This window comes from Jaculus jaculus, chromosome 8, assembly GCF_020740685.1.
Source record: "Jaculus jaculus isolate mJacJac1 chromosome 8, mJacJac1.mat.Y.cur, whole genome shotgun sequence".
NCBI classification, from domain to species: Eukaryota; Metazoa; Chordata; class Mammalia; order Rodentia; family Dipodidae; genus Jaculus; species Jaculus jaculus.
Window position 1 is genome coordinate 99,839,180 of NC_059109.1, and position 24,332 is coordinate 99,863,511.

At 43.6% G+C, this 24,332-nt stretch overlaps 2 protein-coding genes and 1 non-coding gene across 8 annotated transcripts in view; 2 read left to right on the top strand and 1 right to left on the bottom strand.

The window, feature by feature from the left end:
* Nucleotides 1–446, bottom strand: part of Snx5 (sorting nexin 5) — a 32,655-nt gene extending 32,209 nt beyond the window's left edge. The window contains exon 1 of one of the 2 annotated variants that reach the window (XM_045156273.1): nt 219–446. The gene's annotated coding sequence lies outside the window, so the exon portion shown is untranslated. The remainder of the gene's footprint in view (nt 1–218) is intronic. The other variant, XM_045156274.1, reaches the window with a different exon arrangement.
* Mgme1 (mitochondrial genome maintenance exonuclease 1) lies at nt 137–22,450 on the top strand. Of its 5 annotated transcripts, none has more exons than XM_045156277.1 (6): nt 138–605; nt 2,320–2,436; nt 2,708–2,899; nt 10,411–10,627; nt 18,075–18,207; nt 21,559–22,450. In XM_045156277.1, exons 1-6 carry the CDS (start codon nt 569–571, stop codon nt 21,718–21,720), a joined length of 858 nt encoding a protein of 285 aa, XP_045012212.1. In that variant the 5' UTR covers nt 138–568; the 3' UTR covers nt 21,721–22,450. The 5 variants fall into 5 exon arrangements, with proteins under 5 accessions (XP_045012213.1, XP_045012212.1, XP_045012211.1 ...); XM_045156276.1 differs by adding an exon at nt 663–848 and having other exon boundaries at nt 138–574; nt 2,320–2,899; XM_045156278.1 differs by lacking the exon at nt 2,708–2,899 and having other exon boundaries at nt 137–605.
* On the top strand, nt 11,482–11,590 carry LOC123463062. The gene has a single exon (XR_006638674.1). It is a non-coding gene; the product is annotated as a U6 spliceosomal RNA (small nuclear RNA).
* Nucleotides 22,451–24,332: the final 1,882 nt, after the last annotated feature.

Below are 24,332 nucleotides of genomic sequence, written 5' to 3' on the forward strand. Positions count from 1 at the left end.
TGGGCCTGGGCAGCCGCCGCCGCCAAGGCGCCTTTTCAGGGGCGGCTACGGCCCCGCCTCCGCTGGCCTCCTGGCCCCACGGAGGCCCCAGGACTCCGCCACCATCCCAGCAGCCCCGGGCGCGGGCAAGCGGAGCGCCACGTGCTCCCCTACTGCGACCTCCCCCGTCCCTGCTGCCTCCATCTTGGAGCGGGACAAAAAAGCAACGTGGAGCCTACCCTCGCTCCGTGCCACGCGGAAGATCACCGCAGGGCCGCGACCGAGACGCGGTGCCAACGAAGAATCCCTTGCAGAAAGGTGCGTCTCGAAAAAGAGCGCGCATCCGCGCTCAGGGAATTTATTGCTCAGCCTAAATCCAAGATGGCGGCGGTGGTGACGTAGACAAGATCCCGCGAGATCAAACACAGCGCGAGGTGGAGGCTCCCGCGCTCCTGCATGAGGGGAGGAGCTCCTCACACATCTCCAATCCGGAGAGGTGAACTACTGTGAGGTGGAGCGAGGGCGCCGCAGTGCATGCTGGAGCCTCTTCGCATAGGGCGGAGCCTGACCACGCTAAAGCGCGGGACGGATGAAAGTACGGGTCGCGAGAGGTTGTTCCGGTTTTGGTACGGATTCTGCTTGCAGGCTGGGCGTCTATTTAAGTCGTCTTTTCCGTTGTCTAGACATCCCTTACGAGGGGCCACTGCTGTCCAGACGCAGTCGTGGTTCCACATCTCTGGAGGAGTGACCAGCGCCCCTCGGATAACGTTGGCGGGCCCTGCAGACCGGCGCTATCCGGTTTCCTTTTGCCAGCTGAACTGACTGACTTGACCTAGGGGCTCATCCATGCCACACCCACCTGAAAGGATGTGAGGGTTAAGTAAGACATGCCTACGTAGAATGTATATACATATATATGTCGGTGTTGAACTGCGACCCATTGGTTTGTTTGGTGGGACGTCTTTCTAATCCAGGCTTCCCTCAAACTAGCCATCCTCCTGCCTCAGCCTTCCGAGTGCTGTCATTGCTGAAGTGCGCCACCAGGCCTGGTCTCAATTCTTCAGATAAAAGGTTGGCGTCAGGGCTGGAGAGATGGCTTAGTGGTTAAGCGCTTGCCTGTGAAGCCTGAGGACCCCGGTTCGAGGCTCAATCCTCCAGGTCCCACATAAGCCAGATGCACAAGGTGGTATCTAGAGTTCATTTGCAGTGCCTGGAGGCCCTGGTGTGCACATGCGCTGTCCCTCCCTCCCTCTCTCTCTGCCTCTTTCTGTCTCTGTTGCTCTCATATAAATAAAAATTGAAAAAAAGAAGGTTGGCGTCACCCCAAAAATTGTCAATGAATTATGACCCTTCTTGGTATTGATGCGTTTTTCTTAGGGACTGGTTTTCTCCAAACAAGGTACCTGACGTGGTGGCGCACGCCTTTTATCCTAGCACTGGAGAGGCAGAGGTAGGAGGGTCATTGTGGGTTTGAGTCCAGCCTGAGACTACATAGTGAGTTCCAGGTCTGCCTGGGCTAGAGCAAAACCCTACCTCAAAAAATAAATAAATAAATAAATAAATAAATAAATAAATAAATAAATAAAACTTAATTTGAGAGTATAGGCGTCCTGCCACTGCAAAGTAACTCTAGACAAGTGTGCCACTTTGCGCAGATGGCTTTATGTGAGTACTGGGGAATCGAACGTAGGCCATTAAAAAGAAAGTGCCCTTAGCCACTAAGCCATCTCTTCAGCTAAATACAATTTTTGACAGTGTGTGCATGTGTATGACTGGGCCTAGGCCCGTGTGCCACTTTGTTTTGGTATTATGTGGGTACTGGGGAGTCCAAACCTGGCTAGCAGGCTTTGCAAGAAAGCATCTGAGTCATCCTCCCATCCTTGAATACAATTTTGATGAACAGTACTCTCATGCAGCTCCCACTTTGGTGGTTCAAGTTTATAAAAACATCTTTTGGGCTGGGGAAATGGCTTAGCAGTTAAGACATTTGCCTGCAAAGCCTAAGGTCACCATTCATTTCCCCAGGATCCATGTAAGCACAAGGGGTCATCTGTGTCTGGAGTTTGTTTGCAGTAGCTGGAGGCCTTGGTGTGCCCATTCTTTCTCTTTATCTACCTCTTTCTCTCAATTAAATAAATAATTTTTTAAAAGTGTTTTATCATCCAGGCATGGCGTTGCATGCCTTTAATTCCAGCACTCAGGAGGCAGAGGTAGGATCACTATAGGTTTGAGGCCACCCTGAGACTACATAATGAATTCCAGGTCAGCCTGGACTAGAGTGAAACCTTACCTCAAAAAAAAAATTTTTTTTAAATCTAACACCACTTTTATTTTCAATAGGAGTACATAAAAAAGGCCTCAACATCCTACAACATTGCAAACTGAATAAAAAGAGAAGTGAAAAATCAAAAGATGCAGACACTTCAAACCAGTGGCAGGCTGCTCAGAAGTTTCAAGGTAGTTTCTGTAAAACCAAGCCCCTTTGCAGGTTTCTGTACTTCCTCTTACTCGTGTGGCCAGAAGAAAAAGAATCCTTATGAAGAAGTAGATCAGGCAAAGTACTCTCATTTAGTAAGGTCTGTGTTGTCATTCAGAAGCACAGCTCAGACCCCAGAATCGTTGCTTGAGGAAGATGAGTTACTCTATGGACCTGTCAGTAAACATCAGCCTGCAAAGCAGGATGCAGAGGCAAGAGCTCCACAGAACTGGTTTCCTCTCTTCAATCCAGAGAGAAGTGTGGAGTCAGATGCAAGTAATACATCCAGTCCTTTGAAAATCCCTTTCCAAAGGCATGTGATACCAAGTGTGACCAGGATCCTTCAGCAGACCATGACATCAGAACAAATTTTCTTTTTGGAGAGGTGGAGACAAAGGATGATTCAGGAGCTGGGAGAAGATGGATTTGCAGAATATACTTCAAGTAATTCTCTAAATTCTAATTATGTATAGTAACTATGTCTTCTAAAATATAGAACAATAGTGTCAAAGTATGGGGCTTTATTTCTACTACCTTCGAATAGTATTAAACAGTATTTCATATCTATTAACACAATTCTCATGACAATGTCATGAAACTTTGATACTGTTGACCTCAATTTACAGGTGAAATGGAATACAGAGATCAAGTAATTTCATGCATGCGTATTATATACATATATATTATACCCATTGCTCTACTTAATCAGTTTAAACTGACTTTTGTTGTTGTTGTTTTGGGTTTTTTTGTTGTTGTTGTTGTTTTTGGTTTTTCAAGGTAGGTTCTTGCTCTAGCTCAGGCTGACCTGGAATTAGTTTCAGGCTGGTCTCGAACTCACAGCAGTCTCCTGCTTCAGCCTCCCAGGTGCTGAGATCAAAGGTGTGCACCACCACATTTGGCTTTAAACTGACTAATAAATTTAAAAATCCTGGCAGCAGGGCTGGAGAGATGGCTTAGCAGTTGAGGCACTTGCCTTCAAAGCCAGAGGATTCTGGTTCGATTCTCCAGCACCCATGTAAGCCAGATGCACAAGAGGGCGCATGCATCTAGACTTCCTTTGCAGTAGCTAGAAGCCCTGGCGTACCTATTCTCATTCTCATTCTCTCTCTCCCTCTCTCCCTCCCTCTCCTCTTCCTCTCTCCCTCCCTCTTTCCCTCTGTCAAATAAATAAATAAAAATCAAATATATTTTTTAAAAAGATCCTGGCAACAAGCCAGAACAAATGCTCACTATTTACATTTTGGCAAATTGAACATAATAAATGCTGTAGATTAGGAACTGAGAGTAAATAAATGTTGCTCTTCAACCCCTGAATTATTAGACAAGTAATGAGAATATAAAGCAGCTTCTGTTCAAAAATCGATGGTTGAAGCTGGGCATGGTGTCACACACCTTTAATCCCAGCACTTGGGAGGCAGAGGTAGGAGGATCGCTATGAGTTTGAGGCCACCCTGAGACTACATAGTGAATTCCAGGTCACCTGGACTAGAGTGAGACCCTACCTCGAAAAACCAAAAAAAAAAAAAAATGGTGGAGATCCTGGCATGGTGGTTCATGCCTTTAATCCCAGTACTCGGGAGGCTAAAGTAGGATCACCATGAGTTCAAGGCTACCCTGAGGCTACATAGTGAATTCCAGGTCAGCCTGGGCTAGAGTGAGACTCTATCTCAAAAAAAAAAAGCAAAAAAAGACTGTTGACAGATGTGGTGGGGAGTGAGGAACACATAGATGGAATGAATTGGTGCCATATAGATTATGTAAGTGTCTGGTAAAAGCTAGGGTTTGCATATTCTTTTTAGTTTTTTAATTTACTTTATTTGAGAGAGAGAGAATGGATGTGACAGGGCCTTCAGCCACTGCAAATGAACTCCAGATGCATGTGTTACCTTGTGTATCTGGTTTATATGAGTCTTGGGAAATCGGACCTGAGTCCTTTGGCTTTGCAGGCAAATGCCTTAACTGCTAAGCTAGGTTTTCTTTAGCCAAATCTTATCGAGAGCAGTGTGTATACCCCAGTGATACATGAGCATTTTTATTTTTTAAGAAGAGTATGCTTATTTTTAATCGATTTAGAAAAAAAAAACAGTGTAAGCATGTAACTATATAGTCACTTGTGGGGTTTTTTTATACTTTTTGTTCATTTTTATTTATTTATTTGAGAGTGACACAGAGAGAGAAAGGGGGGGAGAGAGAGAGAAGGAAGTGCCAGGGCCTCCAGCCACTACAAACGAACTCCAGACGCGTGCGCCCCCTTGTGCATCTGGCTAACGTGGGTTCTGGGGAATGCAGCCTTGAACTGGGGTCCTTAGGCCCAACATACTAGTTTTTAAAAAACAACAAGTGAGGGCTGGAGAGATGGCTTAGCGGTTAAGCGCTTGCCTGTGAAGCCTAAGGATCCCGGTTTGAGGCTTGGTTCCCCAGGACTCACGTTAGCCAGATGCACAAGGGAGTGCACGCGTCTGGAATTCGTTCGCAGTGGCTGGAAGCCCTGGTGCGCCCATTCTCTCTCTCTCTCTCTTTCTCTCTCTCTGCCTCTATCTCTGTCTGTCGCTCTCAAATAAGTAAATAAAAATAAACCAAAAAGGGCTGGAGAGATGGCTTAGCGGTTAAGCGCTTGCCTGTGAAGCCCAAGGACCCCGGTTCGAGGCTCGGTTCCCCAGGTCCCACGTTAGCCAGATGCACAAGGGGGCGCACGCGTCTGGAGTTCGTTTGCAGAGGCTGGAAGCCCTGGCGCACCATTCTCTCTCTCTCCCTCTATCTGTCTTTCTCTCTGTGTCTGTCGCTCTCAAATAAATAAATAAAAAAAAATAAAATAAACCAAAAAAATTATTTAAAAAAAATAAAAACTAGTAGGTAGATGGCACCCGGAAATGGCAAAAATGGCCACGGCTTTCCCTTGTGACATTCTTCAGGTGTGGGGCCAGGCCTCTATACCATGGGCACTTTTGGGATGACTAGTGATGACTTCTAAACCTGCAACATAAATATATACATTAAAAAAAGGGCAGAGATAAGACTGCTGTCAGTTTGAGGCCAGCCTGAGACTACGTAATAAATTCCAAGTCAGCCTGGGCTACAGTGAGACCCTACCTCAAAAACAAAACAAGGGCTGGAGAAATGGCTTAGCAGTTAAGCACTTGCCTGTGAAGCCCAAGGACCCCAGTTCAAGGCTCAATTTCCCAGGACCCACGTTAGCCAGATGCACAAGGGGGCTCACGCGTCTGGAGTTTGTTTGCAGTGGCTGGAGGCCCTGGTGTGCCCATTCTCTCTCTCTCTCTCTCTCTCTCTCTCTCTCTCTCAATTTCTCTCTCTCCCTCCCCCTCTTTTTGTCTGTCACTCTCAAATAAACAAATAAATATTTTTTAAAAATATCTTTATATGGGGGTCTGAAGAGATGGCTTAGTGGTTAAGCGCTTGCCTGTGAAGCCTAAGGACCCCAGTTCGAGGCTCGATTCCTCAGGGCTTATGTAAGCCAGATGCACAAGGGGACGCATGTGTCTGGAGTTTGTTTGCAGTAGCTAGAGGCCCTGGTGTGCCCATTCTCTCCTTCTCTGCCTCTTTCGCTCTCTGTCTGTCACTCTCAAATAAATAAATAAAAATATACAAAAAAAATCTTTATATGACATTCTAATTGGTATTTTTTATGCCACTAGAATTTGGAATTTCCTTATAAGGAATTGTTTTGATTTTCCTTGAACCAGGAATGTCTCAGTTTTCAGGCATCTCAAAATTATTGATAAGAAATGTAAAGGCTTCTAGAAAGCAGTTGTGTCCTTGAGGGCCAAGATAAGGTTTATAGCCCTGGGCATAAAGTAAGGAAGTACAACATTTGGCCTGCTTGATAGAGGAATTTGTTTGGAATTGAGTGAGCCCTTCTGCCCAGGCAGACAATTCAGTCATCTTCATGCTAGCATAGTCCTCTGCTGTGTTTTCTCTTGGTTAACTCAGTATCAACCTTAAGAAATAGCTAGAAGGCTGGTGAAATACTTCATATGCAAAGTGCTTGCCTTTCCAGCATGACCTGAGTTCAAGCCCCAGAACCCCCATAAAAATGCCAAGCTTAGTGGTGAGCACCTGTAATCAGTACTGGGGAGCCAGAGATAGGAACCATGGGGATTGCTGGCCAGCCAGTTTAGCCTAATCAGTAAGCTCCAGGCCAATGAGAGGCCCTGTCTCAAAAAGAGGTGGACCATATACCTGATGCACAATACCCAAATTGTTTTCTACACACACAACACACGTGCACATGAAGAAAAAAAGAAATGGGTAGATTTTCACTTTTTTTTGTTTGTTTGTTTTTTGAGGTAGGGTCTCACTGTAGCCCAGGCTGACCTGAAATTCACTATGTAGTCTCAGGGTGGCCTTGAACTCATAGCATCCTACCTCTGCCTCCTAAATGCTGGGATTAAACGTGTGTGCCACCACACTCAGCTTAGATTTCTCTCTCTTAAATAAGGGGGATAGTCAAGTATAGATTAGTATGGAGGTAAAAGAAAAAAAAAAAGAAGGAAGGCACAGATCTTAGAAGCGTCCTGCCTTTGCCTCCCAAGTCAGGCATCACAGGCACACACCATACCCACTTAATCCATTCTTGAATGTTTTAAAATTTCGTTTTACAAGTTGATTCATAGTTAATGTTTTGTGCACCTTAAGTTAAAGGACTCTGAAATCTAGATTTTTGTGTTTGTGGTCATGAATATTTGAGGACTCTAGCTAGGAGTTTGGTCTGTGCAGGAAACAAGTTGTCTATTTACCTGGGAATAAAACATTTATTTTAGTTTTATTTATTTATTTATTTATTTATTGGGTTTTTTTGCGGTAGGGTTTCACTCTAGCCCAGGCTGACCTGGAATTCACTAGGTAGTCTCAGGGCAGCCTTAAACTCAAGGCAATCCTCCTACTTCTGCCTCCTGGAGTGCCAGGATTAAAGATGCCACGCCTGGCTAGTTTTATTTATTGATTTTTGTCATTGCTGGGGATTAAACCTATAGCCTTGTGCATACTAGACAAATGCTTTATCACAGAGGTACCCTTCCTCAGCTCTCTTCCTGTTTTTGACAAGTTTGTCTTCTGACTCATTAAGTAGTCTATAGACTGAGTGCTGCATCTCTTTTCTTTAAGTTTTATTCCCATCAGTCTTAAATTTCTTGTAGGTCTCTTATATGCAAATAATTTCACTTACGTCACATGTTGAAAATATGTGGAATAGAATAATTTACCTCCTAGATTGAATTTCATTTAAGTTTCCAAGTAATTTCCTAGAAGCAATTCCATTTTTGCTAATGGTAGAACTGACCTTTCAAAATCTTTATAGAAAATCTTGATAAACATAATATGGTTTAATATCACCTCATCTGGATGAGAATGTTTTCTTCCTATTCTGTGGTTCTTTCTGCAAGCATGTGTATTACCTACTGTGTTTCTGTATGTATCTAAGTTGTGCTCCATGAGTTTAACTGCCTTGCTCTGGTAGATGGTGGACTGGAAGAAGACAAAAAGCTGGTCCAGCTTCTCACTTTGTGCAAATTAGCAGCATAACCTAGGCCATCAGGGCCTTGTTCATTTACATGGGAGTTGTGATCATTATCTTGCTGAGTTTGAAAATTAAATAATGTTTTGAAAGTGCCAAGGCCACTGCTTAACCTAATAGTACTGCATCTTTCTCTTTTCTTCTTACCATCAATCAAATGAATATGTAGTATTTCTTATACATAGTAAATCTTCATTCCCTTAGCTAACATAAAAGAGTATAAGGGAAAAAAATGTTGTGGACATAGCAACTGTCAATAAAAACTAAGTGCAGTCCCACAGCATACAATTATTTTAATTTGTGGATCCCTTGATTTTCATTCCTGACCAGTCACCAATCCTGTTAATCAAAGGGTTCCCTCACCTTAATTATGTTCATGATTAAGTTTTGGTTGAACAAAGAGAAAAGGCAAGGCTTGGTGATATATATCTACAATCCTAGCACCCCAGAGGCTCACAGGAGTATAAATTCAAGGTCAGCCATGGTACATAGCCACACCATCTTTAAAAAAATTTTTTTTAATTAATTAATTTATTTATTTGAGAGTGACAGACACAGAGAGAAAGACAGATAGAGGGAGAGAGAGAGAATGGGCGCGCCAGGGCTTCCAGCCTCTGCGAACGAACTCCAGACGCATGCACCCCCTTGTGCATCTGGCTAACGTGGGACCTGGGGAACCGAGCCTCGAACCGGGGTCCTTAGGCTTCACAGGCAAGTGCTTAACCGCTAAGCCACACCATCTTTAAAAACCACCCCCCACCTCTTGGACTGGAGAGATAACTTAACTGTTAAGGCACTTGCCTGCAAAGCTAACAACCTGTGCAGCCCAGGTCTGATTCCCCAGTACTCACTTAAAGCTAGATGCACAAAATGACGTATGCATCTGAAATTCCTTTGCAGTGGCAGAGGCCCTGCCCTGACTCACCCATTCTCTTCTGTCTCTTCTGTCTCCCTCTGCTTACAAATAAACATTTTTAAAAGGCTGGAAGCCAGGCGTGGTAGTGCACGCCTTTAATCCCAGCACGTGGGAAGCAGAGGTAGGAGGATGCCATGAGTTCAAGGCCACCCTGAGACTACATAGTGAGTTCCAGGCCAGCCTGGGCTAAAGTAAGACCTTAACTTTGAAACACCAGAAAATAAAAATAAAATAAAATTTAAAAATAAGGGCTAGATGGGCTGGAGAGATGGCTTAGCAGTTAAGGTGCTTGCCAGCAAAACCAAAGGACTCAGGTTCATTTCCCCAGTACCCACATAAAGCCAAATGCATGAGGTGGCACATGCATCTGGAGTTCGTTTGCAGTGGCTAAAAGCCCTGGTGCACCCTTTCTCTCTATGTATGTATGTGTATATCTGCCTCTCTCTCTCTCTAGAAAGAAACTTAAACATAAGCACAGTTCTCTAATTTTTATTTATATTATTTTTTTATTTTTGGTTTTTCGAGCTAGGCTCTCACTCTAGCCCAGGCTGACCTGGAATTTACTATGTAGTCTCAGAGTGGCCTCGAACCCATGGCAGTCCTACCTCTACCTCCCAAGTGCTGGGATTAAAGGCATGTGCCACCACACCCAGCCCATATTTAATTTTTTTCCACCCTACGTCGAGGTCTCACTCTAGCACAGGCTGACCTGGAACTTACTCTGTAATCACAGGCATGTCTTGAACTTGTGGCAGTCCTCTGACCTCAGCCTCCCCAGTGCTAAGATTAAATGTTTGGCTTTTAAATAATTTTTATTAAGCCACTTAACCTATTCAATTATCTGGAGCCAAATATACCATGACCTGGGAGCACAGATTTAGATTATCCCAAATCCATGTTCCCAAAAAGAGGAAAAGAGATATTTTATTCTCAAGCCACATATGCCATAACCTGAAAACACAGATTTAGGTTGCCCCAATTGAAATTATCTATTTAAGAGCCAGGCATGGTAGTACATCCCTTTAATCCTAGCACTTGGGAGGCTGAGGTAGGAGGGTCGTTGTGAGTTCAAGGCCATCCTGAGACTACATAGTGATTTAGAGGTCGCCTGGGCTAGAGCAAGACCCTTCTTTGAAAAAATAATAATAATGATTATTATTATTATTACATTTAGGGCTGGAGAGATGGCTCAGCAGTTAAAGGACTTGCCTGCAAAGCCTAATGACCCAGGTTTGATTCCTACCTTGAAAAAATAAAAAAAGAAAATAAAGAAATTTCTGTCATTTGTAAACAGTTATCCCATTTGGTTACGTTCTTCAGTTTCATGAGCAGCTGAACTTTGTTGGGTATGGTTGTGCTACCACAATCTTAGCACAGGAATTCAGGTAGGAGGATCCCACGTTCAAGGTCAGCAAGGACAAAAGTTGGTGTCTAAGATATTGCCACTTAAGAGAAACTTGAGTGATTTAAATTTTCTTTTTTTGTGTTTTCTTTGAACTTTCTTTTTAGATATCTTTTTACAAGGGAAACGGTTTCATGAACACTTGGAACACTTACTTTCACCCCAAGGGAACTTAAAAGAGAAGAATGAACATCTTGAATGTGGCTACATGGAAAGTGTCCAGCATATTTTGAAAGACATCAGTGGTGTGCGCGCTCTTGAAAGTGCTGTTCAGCACGAGAGCTTGAAGTATGCAGGGCTGCTGGACTGTGTGGCCAAGTATCAGTAAGTACAAGACTGTTTCTATCACAGGCAGTGAATTAATTTCAAGTGGGACAGGTGACGACTGGCAACAGATACCTCTTTCCTCTTTTTTTTTTTTAAATTTTATTTTATTTATTAGAGACAGAATGAGAGTATATGAGAGAGAATGGGCACACCAGGGCCTCTAGCCACTGCAAACGAACTCCAGACACATGTGCTACCATATGTATCTGGGTTATGTGGGACCTGGAGAATAGAGCCTGGGTACTTAGGCTTTGCAGGCAAGCACCTTAACTGCTAAGCCATCTCTCCAGCCCCACCTTTTTTGTATAAATTTTTATTCTGTTTATTTATTTGAGAGAGACAGAGGAAAAATATAGAGAGAGAGAGAATTAGCACACAAGGACCTCTGGCTGCTGCAGTTGAACTCCAGATGCATGTGCCACCTTGTTGCATCTGGCTTACATTGTTCATGGGAAATTGAGCCTGGATCCTTTGGCTTTGCAGGTAAGCAGCTTAACTGCTAAACCATCTCTCTAGCCCTCTTTCCTCTTAACCCCAGCTTCATTGTGTTCCAGTAGGTATAGTGGCCTCTGCCTCTTGAAAGTCAAACCTGTTATAAGTAAGAGACTTAGGAGTTAGGCAGGAGGTACAGACAAACAGCAGGGAAAATCACATTACTCCGTGTCAATATTTCAGAATGAAACTGACAGAGAAACTGGATATGATAGTTTGTCTGTAATATTAGCGCTTAGGAGGCCAAGCCAAGGCAGGAAGACTAGGAGTTCAGAGCCAGCTATGGCCACATATTGAACCACCTTGGGTTACATGAAGTCCTTTCTCCAAAAAAAATCTGGTATAAAAACCCCTGTGAGGTGCTCGCTTCGACAGCACATATACTAAAAAATTGGAACGATACAGAGAAGATTAGCATGGCCCCTGCGCAAGGATGATACGCAAATTCGTGAAGCGTTCCATATTTTTATGTTCTTAAAAAAAAAAAAAAAAAACCCTGTGAGGATTTGTCTTCCAACCTCTCCTTCCCAAGTAAAGTAGCAGCCTTAAGAAGGAATCTGATTCCTGTGTTTTCTTTTAGATTTTTTTCTTTTTCTCCCTCTCCATTTCCCAGGCCCCCCCCTTTTTTTCCTTTTTCCTGTTTTCCAAAGGATTGTAGGTGACCTGTTGGCCCCCAAAATCAGCTAACTTCCTGGCTTCCAGGCAGTGGTTGATAAAAGAACTCTAAACGTAAAAAAAACTTCCTTCAGTTTTAAAATTGCTGCTGTTACTGTTTTTCCCAGTTACTCCAGACTCCAAGGGTAACTATACTGCACATACCTCGATTCCAGATAAACCAAGTGAGCAGTAACAACAGGAGGGGAAGTAAAAACTGTAACTGAGGCTGAAGAGATGGCTTAGCAGTTAAGACGTTTGGCTGTGAGGCCTAAGGACCCAGGTTCAGTTCCCCAGTACCCACATAAGCCATGCATCTGGAGTTTGTTTGCAGTGGCTAAAGGCCCTGGCAGCCCATTCTCTCTCTCTCTCTTTCAAATAAATAAATAAAAATATATTTTAAAAAACTGTAACCTTTGGAGCTCTAGTTAAAGTTTAAGTTAAAATAAATGAGAGATAGTGGTTAAAGGCAATTGCTTGCAAAGCCTGATGGCCTGGGTTCAGTACCCCAGTACCTACATAAAGCCAAATGCACAAAGTGGCACATGTATCTAGAGTTTATTTGTAGTGGCAAGAGGCTCTGGTATGCCCATTCCCTCTTATTCTCATTATCTTTCTCTCTCTTTGCAAATAAATAATTTATAATAATAAATTACATATATATAATATATAATTTATAATAATATATATAATAAATTATCTAATACATAATAATAAATATATATAATATAATAATATATACTAATACATATATAATGAATACATGTAGTTTTCATTAAAAAAAAAAAAAAGAGGACTGGGTGTGGTGGTGCACGCTTTTAATCCCAGCACTCAGGAGGCAGAGGTAGGAGGATCGCTGAGACTTTGAGACCACCCTGAGACTATATAGTGAGTTCCAGGTCAGCCTGGACTAGTGGTAGACCCTATCTCGAAAAAAAAAAAAAGCGCTGGAGAGAAGCTCAGTGGTTATTTGCTAGCAGAGAAAAAATTAGCATGACAGGGCCTCTTGCCAGTGCAAAGAAACTCTAGATGCATGGACCTCTTTTTGCATCTGGCTTTATGTGGGTACTGAGGAATCGAACCTGAGCCATCAGGCTCTGCAAACAAGTGTCTTTTAACCACTGAACCCTCTCTGCAGCCCCTCATTTCATTTTTATTTACTATTGAATAAAACTCCATTATGGGGGCTGGAGAGGCTCAGCACTTAAAAGTGCTTATTTGCAAGACCTAACATCACAGGTTCAATTCCCTAGTTTCCACATAAAGCCAGATGCACAAAATGGCACATGCATCTGGAGTTTGTTTGTAGTGGTAGGAAGCTCTAGTGTGCCCATACTCTCTCTTCCTCTCTCTCTCACTTTCTCTCTCTGCCTCTTTGTCTATGCTTCTGATAGAATTTCAAATAAATAATGTTTTTTAAAACTCCATTGTGAAAAAGAAAAAAAAACTCCAATGTGGAAATGTACCACATCTTCATTATCCATTCACCGGATAGAGAGCATCTAGGCTGGCTGGCTCCTAGCAATTGTGAGCAGAGCAGCAACAAATACTGATGAACTAGTGTCTCTGTAGTACTGAGTAGCAGCCTAAGGGCATGCTAGGGAGTGGTATAGCTACTTACAGGGTTATGATAGTTTAAATGGATGTCCCCTAATATGTTCAAAGTTTTATTCAAGCTTGTAACTTGGCTGGAGGAAGTGTTACTGGGGGAAGCCTGAGATATACAAAATGCCCGAGTTCTGCCTGGGTTCCTGAAGTGTGTTTGCTTGCTTTTGGTGGTTGCTTTTCTCTCAGCATGAACCTGTAAAAGTGGGCCAGCTTCTTCTGCCATTATAGAACTTCCTTAAGTCTCTAAGACTCAAATAAATTTCATTGCTCCCATAAACTATGCCTCAGTTGGAGATTCATCCCAGAGATCTGAGGCTGACTGCCACAAGGGTCATATGGTAAATCTATTTTTAGCTGTCTTAGGAACCACCACACTGATTTCCACAATGGCTGTATGAGTTTACATTCCCTCTAACAATAGAGAAACGTTTCTCTTTACCCACACCCTCAGTAGCATTTATTGGGTCCTCTATTCTGTTCCATTGATCCTGTGTGTTTGTTTGTTACTGTGGCTCTATAAAATATCTTAAAATCAGGTATCACCATGATACAAACCAGCCTTATTTTTGTTGCTCAGAATTGCTGTGGCTCTTTGAAGTTTTTTGTGCTTCCAAATGAATTTTAAGTTTTTTTTTTTATTTCCATAAAGAAAGCTATTGAAATTTTGATAGGGATTGTGTTAAATGTGTAGATTGCTTTTAGTAAGGTAGACATTTTTACAATATCGATTCTTCCAATCCATGAACATGGAATGTCTTTCCATTTCCTAGTGTCTTCTGCAACTTCTCACAAGTGCTTTACATTTCTCATTGTAGAGCTCCTCCACTCCTTGGTTAGGTTTATTCCAAAGTACTTTTTTATTGTTACTAAATTATTACATTTTTTGAGGGAAATACACAGCCAAGGAAAAGGCTCACATGACTAGAGTTCTCACATGGAGGGCCTGGGAAAACCATGACAAGAGAAAGAGAAAAAAAAGTTCAAAGAGCTCCTGCCCTGTGGGGAGCTGGATGGGAGTACTTTTTCTATTTAGTTTTTTTTTTTTTTTCTTTTATGAGATAGTGTCTCACTCTAGCCTAGCCTGACCTAAAATTCACTGTGGAATTTCAGGGTGTCCTCGAACTCATAGCAATCCTCCTACCTCTGCCTCCTGAGTGACGGGATTAAAGGCGTGCACCACCATTCCCAGCTTACAGGGCAGTTTTATACAAAGATGTATGTTACTTACAGGTCAATATAGCTCAAGGAAGATATATGACTTATATAAGTACCCACAAATCTAGAGATGCTGTCTAATTAAAATATAGTTCAAAGTTACATGTTATTTTAAGTTTCTCAGTACCCACATCTAAATAGGAAAAGGCCAGGTGTGGTGGCAAATGCCTTTAATCCCAGCATTTGGGAGGCAGAAGTAGGAGGATCGACACAAGTTTGAGGTCAGCCTGGACTAGTGTGAGACCCTACATCAAAAAACAAAACAACGGGAGGCAGAGGTAGGAGGATCACTGTGAGTTCGAGGCCACCCTGAGACTCCATAGTGAATTCCAGGTCAGCCTGGGCTAGAGTGAGACCCTACCTCAAAAAACCAAAAAATAAAAATAAAAAACAAAACAAGGGCTGGAGAGATGGCTTAGCAGTTAAGCGCTTGCCTGTGAAGCCTAAGGACCCTGGTTCGAGGCTCTATTCCCCAGGTCCCACATAAACCAGATGCACCAGGTGGTGCATGCATCTGGAGTTCATTTGCAATGGCTGGAGGCTCTGACATGCGCATTCACTCTCTTTCTCTGCTTCTTTCTATATCTGTCTGTCACTCTCAAATAAATAAATAAAAACAAACAATATTTAAAAAAAAAAACTACCCTGCATATTTCTGATTTATAATTGAAGTCATGAAGACAAAGTGAACAGGTAGAAGCTTTTTTTTTTTTTTTTTTTTTTTTTTTTGGTTTTTTGAGGTAGGGTCTCACTCTGGTCCAGGCTGACCTGGAATTAACTCTGTAGTCTCAGGGTGGCCTCGAACTCATGGCGATCCTCCTACCTCTGCCTCCCAAGTGCTGGGATTAAAGGCGTGTGCCACCGCGCCCGGCTAGGTAGAAGCTTTTGAGAGTCACCAGTCGTCACTCTGCTCACTCCATCAGATACCTACAATTGTCAAGTATGAAATGACAGTGAGGTGCGAGGAGTGGGGAAAAGCAAGACACTCCACCCTGCAAATAAAGGCTCAGAGGAGGGAACAGAGTTCCTTGTTTGTATGTGATGACTGGTTATGGACAGATTAAACCTCAGCCATGCTGTGTACTCCTTCATGATAATATTTTTGCTACTGCTATGCTGTGCTTCATTCTGATGAACACTTGAAGCACAATCAACAATGATGGGGTAATTCCCATTCCTGTAAGCTCTTAAAGGGAAAGAGTCCAAGGAGGTCCCAAGATACTATGAGAAACTGGTGACACATAACTACAGAAAAGTTGGTTCCTAGCTTCTGATCTCCTGAGTAGCCCACATACCAAGTTCTTCCTCCTGCATGCTAGGAAAATGCTCCATAACCTGAAGTACACTCCAGGCCTGTTGCATTTTTGTTTTTTGAAGTAGGGTCTCACTCTAGCCAGGCTGACCTGTAATTCACTTTGTAGTCTCAGGGAGGCCTCAAACTCATGCCTCCTGAGTGCTGGGATGAAATACATGTGCCACCACCACAAGTTCCACATGTTCTTTATTTAAAAAAAAAAAACAAAAAACAACTTATTTAGGGCTGCAGAGATGGCTTGGCAGTTAAGGCGCTTGCCTGCAAAGCATAAGAATGCACATTGAAATCTCCAGGTCCCATGTAGCCAGATGCAGTGATAGAAACACGCAGTGTCACACATGCACCACAAGGGGTGTACATGTCAAGTTTGTTCACAGTGGCTGAAAGGCCTTGGTGTACCCATTCTCTCTCTCTCTGTCTCTAACTCAAAAAATTATACTGTCATGGATCTCCTTCTCAGCCTCTCAGATGTGTAGGGATTACAGGTGTGAACAACCATGCTGTCAGACTTCTTTTATTTATTTTTTTTTTATTTATAACTTCCATAATTGTAAACAATATCCCATGGTAATTCCTTCCCTCCCCCACTTTCCCCTTTGAAACTCTACTCTCCATCATACCCCCATCCCCTCTCAATCAGTCTCTATTTTGATGTCATGATCTGTTCTTCCTATTATGATGGTCTTGTGTAGGTAGTGTCAAGCACTGTGAGGTCATGGATATCTAGGCCATTTTGTGTCTGGAGAAGCATGTTATAAGGAGTCCTACCCTTCCTTTGGCTCTTACATTCTTTCACCACCTCTTCTGCAATGGACCCTGAGTCATGGAAGGTATATTTGAGATATTTCAGTGCTGAGCACTACTCTGTCACTTCTTCTCAGCACCATGGTGCCTTCTGAGTCATCTCAAGGTCACTGCCATCTGAAAGAGAAGCTTCTGTAACCAGAAGTGAGAGTAGCATTAATATATGGGTATGAACATTAAGTTAAGTGCTTACTGGGCAGTGTAGTGAGCATAGTATATACAGTTAGCCAGACAGCAGCAGACGTTACACCCCTAGGGCTCATGATGACCCTGTTTTAGCTTTTCAGTATCAGTGATATATTCCCTGCCATGGAGCAGGCCTCCAGTCAAATTAGAGGGCAGTTGGTTCCCCCATGACAGACATGCCACTCTTGCACCCATTGGCTCATTTGGCCTGGCTGGCCAAATATAAAGCTTGCATTGTCCACTGTTGAGTATCTTCACTGGTGATTTCTCTGTCTCTCCCATTGAACTGCATGCAGCATAGCTTTTTCCAGCTTTATTTCATCTGGTCTACATGGAGGAGGTTTTCAGTTCATCTCCAGCAGGGTTTCTCAGTGACCTTGTAGCCCAATTATGTGGAGTCTTCAGCCATAGGGTCTTACCGCCTATTCCTGGTGGAAAACCAAGGGCCTTGGCAATGTCCTGTAATGTTTTGGGGGCATCAGGGACCTCCCTGGCCAACAACTCACTGGAAGGTCTCCCATCCCTGGCACTGAAAATTTTCTAGTAACAATCTATGTCAGATGTCTTTAAAAGAAATGTTTTTAGGACTGGAAAGATAGTTTAGCAGTTAAGGCATTTGTCTGCAAAGCAAAAGGACTTTGGTTCAATTCCCCAGGACCTATGTAAGCCAGATGCACAAGGTGGCACTTGCATCTGGAGTTAGTTTGTACTGCCCAGAGGCCCTGGCGCACCCATGCTCTCTCTCCCTCTCTCTCTCCATCTCCCAAATAAATTAAAAAAAAAAAAACTATTTATTTATTTTTTAAAATAACTATTTAAAAATACATTTATTTACTTATTTATTTCAAGGAGAGAGAGCATGGGTGCACCAGGACCTCTAGCCACTGCAGACAACTACAGGTGCATGTGCAACTGTGTATCTAGCTTTACATGGGTACTGGGGAATTAAACCCGGGCCACTGTGCTTTGCAAGCAAGCACCTTAACGGCTGACCCCTCTCTCTAGCCCTGTCAAACTTTTCTAACCCTAAGAAGTAAAGCTTATTATAGAAGGTGGAGAATAGGAGCAGCAGCCATTATGTGACCAGTAATAAACTACATGAGAACATAACTAATGCAGTTTTTCAGTTTGAACTATTACCTGCTAAGACTACCTTTGGTTTCCCTGTAGGGGCCAACTGTGTGTGATTGATTGGAAGACATCAGAGAAGCCAAAACCTTTCATCTGGAATACGTATGACAACCCACTACAAGTTGTAGCATACATGGGTGCCATAAACCACGATGCCAACTACAGTTTTCAGGTTAGGACACTGAGCTGTGTTTAATGCTTATTTACAGCTGCTCAACTCTCCATGTGTTTTTTTAAATGTTTTATTTATTTGAGAGAAAGGGGCAGGGAGAGAGAGAGAATGAGCACACCAAGATCTCTAGCCCCTACAAACAAACTACAGATGCATGTGCCACCTTGTACATCTGACTTTATGTGTGTACTGGGGAATCAAACCTGGATCCTTAGGCTTCACAAGCAAGCACCTTCACCACTAAGGCATCTCTCTAGCTCTCTCTATGTTTTTTGTTGTTGTTGTTTTGGTTTTTTGAAGTAGGGTCTCGCTGTAGTCCAGACTGACCTGGAATTCACTGTGTAATCTCAGGAGAGCCTCAAACTCATGGCAATCCTCTGCCTACCTCTGCCTCCCAAGTGCTGGGATTAAAGGCATGCACCACCACACCTGGCTCCCCTCTCCATGGTTTATTTAGTTATTTGAGAGAGTGAGAGAGAGAGAGTGAGAAAATGGGCACTCCAGGGCCTCTAGCCACTGCAAGCAAAAGTGAACTGCAGACGCATGTGCCACCTTGTGCATCAGGCTTACATGGATCCTGGGGAATTGAACCAAGGTCCTTTGATTTTGCAGGCAAATGCCTGAACTTCTAAGCCATCTCTCTAGCCTCTCCATGGTGTTTTTTTTTTTTTTTTGTTTGTTTGTTTGTTTTTTGGTTTTCCAAGGTAGGGTCTTAGTCTAGCTCAGTCTGACTCGAAACTCACTATGTAGTTAGTCTCATGGTGGCCTGGAACTCATGGTGATCCTCCTACCTCTGCTTACCGAGTGCTGAGTGCTGGAATCAAAGGTGTGCACCACCATGCCTGGCTCCCTCTCCATGGTTTTTAATTTAACATTTTTATCTACTGTGGACTATTCTTCATCATTTTCTCATCTAGTGAGCACAGTCCATTCTTCGATATTTTATCTGTCACCTTTATGTCCTTGTGCAATGTTTAACCAACTGTTGCAGTCAGCTTTGCATTGCTGGTAGAAATCACCCAACCAAGAGCAGCTTATGGGAAAAAAAGCGGGGGGGGGGGGGTATTTTGGCTTACAGGCCTAAGGGGGAAGCTCCATGATGGCAGGGAAAATGATGACATGAGCAGAGGGTGGACATCACCTCCTGGCCTACATAAAGTGGACCATAGTAACAGAAGTGTATACCAAACACTGGCAAGGGGACACTGGCTATAACACCCATAAGCCCGCCCTCAATAATACACTCCTTCCAGGAGGCATTACCTCCTAAATCTCCATCAGCTGGGAACCTACCATTCAGAACACCTAAGTTTATGGGGGACACCTGAATCAAACCACCACATTCTGCCCCTGGCCCCCATAAACTGATAAATATACATGATGTAAAATGCAATGCATTCATCCAACTTTAAAAGTCCCCCTAGTTTTTTTTTTATCAATTTCATTGATGTTCATACATCCCCATAGTCCAAGATCTTCTAACTGGGCCATAATACCAAAAACTCCCCCAAAATTCCATAATGGTACAGAATAAACATTCACACTGAAAAGATGGTATTGGGCATAGCAAAGAAACATTCAACCAATATAAGATTTAAACAGGGCAAACATCAAACTCTTAACTCCAAGTCCAACAACTCTAGCCAGTGACATATCTCCAAGTCTGATAATTCTAACCTGCAACAAGTCTCTGGAATTCCAATTCCACCCCTCCAGCTAGGCTGTTCACAGTCCTGGAAAACTTCATCGGGGCTGGCAGCTTTCCTTAATAGCCATCTCATGGTCCTGGCATCTCCACTGAGTCTCCACTGCAACCCATGGTTCATCCTTATGGCCCCATGGGGTATCCATGCAGGCAACCAGAAAACCTGCTTTACACTGCCCATAGCCATTTCCAAGACATAAGACCATGTTGCAAACTCAATGACCCTCTCTTTTCTTCATTTCTTATACTCCACAATACCAAGTAGGGTGCCAATTTGTTAATCCAGGGGGGAATAAAGCAGACTTTGAAGAACAGGACACTTTCTGAGCACTCAAGCCCCTTCAAGAGTCTACATTCTTCCTGTTGCCCCAGTGCAGGTCAGCTAGCCCAGTCTAAAAGGTGGTAATCTCAGTTGCAGCAATTCACCACCCAAAGATTTTTTTTTTTTTCTGTGCCATATCCCTCTGCTCACACCAGTTCATTTCTATGCAAAGCAACTCTGCACAACTTCTCAGGACACAGGCATAACAGCAAGGTTTTCACACAAACTGCTAGCCCAATCCAGGCAAAGCTCTTTCTCACCCTCATAATCCAAACCTCACAGTCCATAGTTCGTACTGCATTCAGGTCTTTCAACTCTGACCAGAATAGTTCCTCAAGCTATACTTACAACACTGCAAGGCATCTCTTAGGCCAAGGTTTCAAATCCTTCCACATTTCTCTTGAAAATCAGCTCCAAAAAGCCAAAGCCACACAGTCAAGTGTCTAGGGCAATCTCACTCCTCAGTACCACTTTACTGTTGCAGTCAGGTTTGCATTCCTAGTAGAAATCACCCAACTAAGAGCAGCTTGTGGGAAAAAAGTTTATTTTGCCTCGAAAAAGAGGTTTATTCCAGGCTCAAAGGGGAAGCTCCATGGTGTCAGGGAAGACGATGACATGAGCAGAGGGTGGACCATAGCAACAGGAGTGTGTGTGAAACACTGGCAAAAGGAAACTGGCTGTAACACCCATAAACCCGCCTCCAACAATTCACTCCCTCCAAGAGGCATTAATTCCCAAATCTCCATCAGCTGGGGACCTAGCATAAGTTTATGGGGGACACCTGAATCAAACCGCCACGACAGCCAACCTTAGAAATTGAGTTAGGATATATTACTGTAGAATGCTGCATTCTGCTTGAGCTTACCCTGGAGCAAGAAGAAAATAAGCAAGACATGGTGGTGCACACCTTTAATCTCAGCACTTGGGAGGCAGAGGTAGGAGGATCACTGAGTTTGAGGCCAGCCTGAGACTACATAGCAAATTCCAGATCAACGTGAGCTAAAGGGAGACCCTACCTCAAAAAAAGTTATGGGGGGAGGGGGCTGGAGAGATGGCTTGTTGTCTAGTATGCTTTCCTGTGAAGCCTAAGAACCCAGACCTGATTCTCTAGTACCCACATTAGCCAGATGCACAAGGTGGCACATGTGTCTGGATTTCATTTGCAATAGCTAGAAGCCTTGGCATCCCCATTTTCTCTCTATCTGCCCCTTTCTCTTTTTGTCTCTCTAATAAATAAATAAAATTTAAGAAAAATAAGTAATAAATAACCTTGAACTCTAGACCTAGCTTAGAACTACTGGAATTGCCTTATGTCTCTTTCTAGGTTCAGTGTGGCTTAATTGTGGTGGCCTACAAAGACGGATCCCCTGCCCACCCACATTTCATGGATTCAGAGCTCTGTTCCCAGTACTGGACCAAGTGGCTTCTTCGACTAGAAGATTATACGGAAAAGGAAAAGAAGCAGAGCACTTGGAAACCAGGTTAGGGGCAGGACACTGCCTCCAGACATCCAGGACATTCTCACCGTTAGGAAGACACATTGCTGTTTCCTGGATTCTAAAGGTGGAGGGCCACCAAATTTGAGAGCGGGTTGTGATATATTGTTACTGAAAATCCAGAAAGTTTCCATTTAAAGAGCTAGAAGTCAGTACATGAAATACCAACTCTACTATCTCCAGTTTTTACTTACATGAAAAGAGGGAGAGCAAGCAGGATTGAGTCACCTTGGTGACCCCAGTCTCCCTTACAGACCTTCTTATGTCCCTGGCAAGATGCCCAGTCTGAGTTGAGAACAGAAGGCAATGAGGTTTGTGTGCCAAGCATCTCCCTAGGACCCCTAGGGAGCAAAGAGGCCATGTATCCCCAGTGCTTGTGTGGAGGGACAACATGTCAGCCATCACCACTGCCAGCACAGTCTTCTAGAACTTGTTTTCTATGTATTATTTCATGTGTGGAAAAAAGCTTATGTTTAATAGTAAGTACATACATACATACATGATTATATAGCCTGAAATAAACATTCCTTTGTAGCAAGATGGAGCACCTATCAGGTAACCCTCAGAAGTAGCCAGACTTCAGTGTGAAAATAATTAGTTTTGGAGTGTTTTTATTTTATTTTTTGAATTTTCAAGGTAGGGTCTCACTCTAGCCCAGGCTGACCTAAAATTCACTATGTAGTCTTAGGGTGGCCTCAAACTTAGAGCATTCCACCTACCCCTGCCTTTTAAGTGCTGGGATTAAAGGCAAGTGCCACCATGCCCAGTGAGTTTTGGAGTTTGGGTTTTTTTTTTTTTAATATTTTACTTTTATTTTTATTTACTTATTTGAGGAGAGAAAGAGAAAGAATGGCCTCCAGCCATTGCAAAAAACTCCAGACGCATGTGCCACCTTGTGTATCTGGCTTACATGGGTCCTGGGGAATCAAACTGAGGCCCTTTTGGCTTTGCAGACAAATGCCTTAACTGCTAAGGCATCTCTCCAGCTCTTGGAGTTTTAATAATCATTTCTTGTGTCAGTCAGTAGATCATGTACACAGAAAAAGTGTATTGCTTGTGGAATTTCCCAGTTAAGAGGAACAGTAGTATAATCCACTAGTTTTTGTTTGTTTGTTTTTGACAGGTAATAAAAATGATTGATTGCTCTTGGGTTTAGAATAAATGTCCATTTTCACCCTGAGGGAAGGGTTTCTATTTTATGAAGTAAGTCTGGTAACATTAAATTTTAGTTACTGACTTAAAATTGTAGGCTGATACAATCATTGGTCATTATAAGAAACAAAAGGAATAATAAAGTGGTTTCATCTCTTTGTATTTAAATATATGTATTACAGGATAATTTCATGAGCCTAGAAATTATTTGGACTTTGTTCTTATTTTTTTTCATGGGGTGCTGGGGATCAAACACAGCCTTGCACATGTAGGCATGTGCTGTACTGCTGAGCTTCAGGCATGGTCTCTGTACTGCTTTGTCTGTTTCTTTTCTTTCCTTTTTTTAAGGTAGTGGTTTCACTGTAGTCCAGGCTGACCTGGAATTTACTATGCACTATATAGTCTCAGGGTGCTGCCTCCTTAAGTGTTGGGAACACTGCAATGTTTTTATAACAACCAGATCCTCTATCAACATAGATTTTAAGATTTCTGGTCTGTTGAGGGATCCCAGTCAGCTTGTGACCAAGTGAGACCCTTCCCTGGTGCAAACCCAGTTACCTTGGATGAGTTTGGTCTCAGTCAAGTTGCTGCCTGGGTCGTCGGGCTGCTGTTCTGATTTCTGGAGCTGGGCAGTGGCTTTTCCTGTGGGGCAAACCAAGCCTGGCAACTGTGGCCCTGCAGATCAGCACCCCCGCTGCTGGAACTGCTGCTGCGAAAGCTGCCTCTGCTGGGTCTGTCAGCAGCTCAAGCTGCTGCTGCTGGGCCCACTGCTGCTGCTGCTGCTGTAGCTGCCACTTCTGGAACCACTGCTGTTGCTGAAGCTGCTGCTGCTGGGTCTGCTGTTGTTGCCGCTCCTGGGTCTGCTGCTGCTGGGGCCACTGGTACCGGTTCTGGAGCTGCTGATGTTGCTGCCAAACTCTGCTCCTGATTGGGTCCCACTGTTGGCTCAAGTTGGCGTGGCCGGGTCCCAGGACGCTGCTCTGTTCGCTGGAGCTGGGCTCAGGCGGTGGGGGAGGGGAGGGAGCCGCAGCTGCTCCGGTTCTCTCGCTGCTCCAAGCGTTCTTCTACCTCGCGGTCTGCTCCTCTGCTGCTCACCGCTGCTCTCCCTTCACGTTTCCCGAGTTGCGGAGAGCGCGGGGTGAGGGGAAGCTCCTGCACCTGGCTTTTCCTGCGGCTGGATCCAAGCCTGGCGGCTTTCTGTTGCTGAGCTGCCGCGGTTGGCGGAGCAGCTGGGGCCACTTTTGCCGGCCTGTGCAGGCTCTGGATGCTCTGGAACTCTCCTACTTCTCCGCTGCTGCTTCAATTTCCTATACACCTCACTTTTTAGTAAAAGTGTGTATTTTGCTGAGTTTTTTTGGTCTTTTTCCCCCCAGGCTGCTTTGACGTGGTACCTACACCGCCATCTTAACCGGAAGTTCCCCTGCACTGTTTTTAAATCCACAGTAACTTA

What these genes read in the sequence shown, in the direction of transcription:
- Mgme1 (XM_045156276.1), top strand. Translation starts at nt 2,392, where the DNA reads ATGCAGACACTTCAAACCAGTGGCAGGCTGCTCAGAAGTTTCAAGGTA. An exon ending in GACTGTGTGGCCAAGTATCA is followed by an intron (nt 10,628 to 18,074) that starts GTAAGTACAAGA and finishes GTTTCCCTGTAG; the next exon opens with GGGCCAACTGTGTGTGATTG. An exon ending in ATGCCAACTACAGTTTTCAG is followed by an intron (nt 18,208 to 21,558) that starts GTTAGGACACTG and finishes GTCTCTTTCTAG; the next exon opens with GTTCAGTGTGGCTTAATTGT.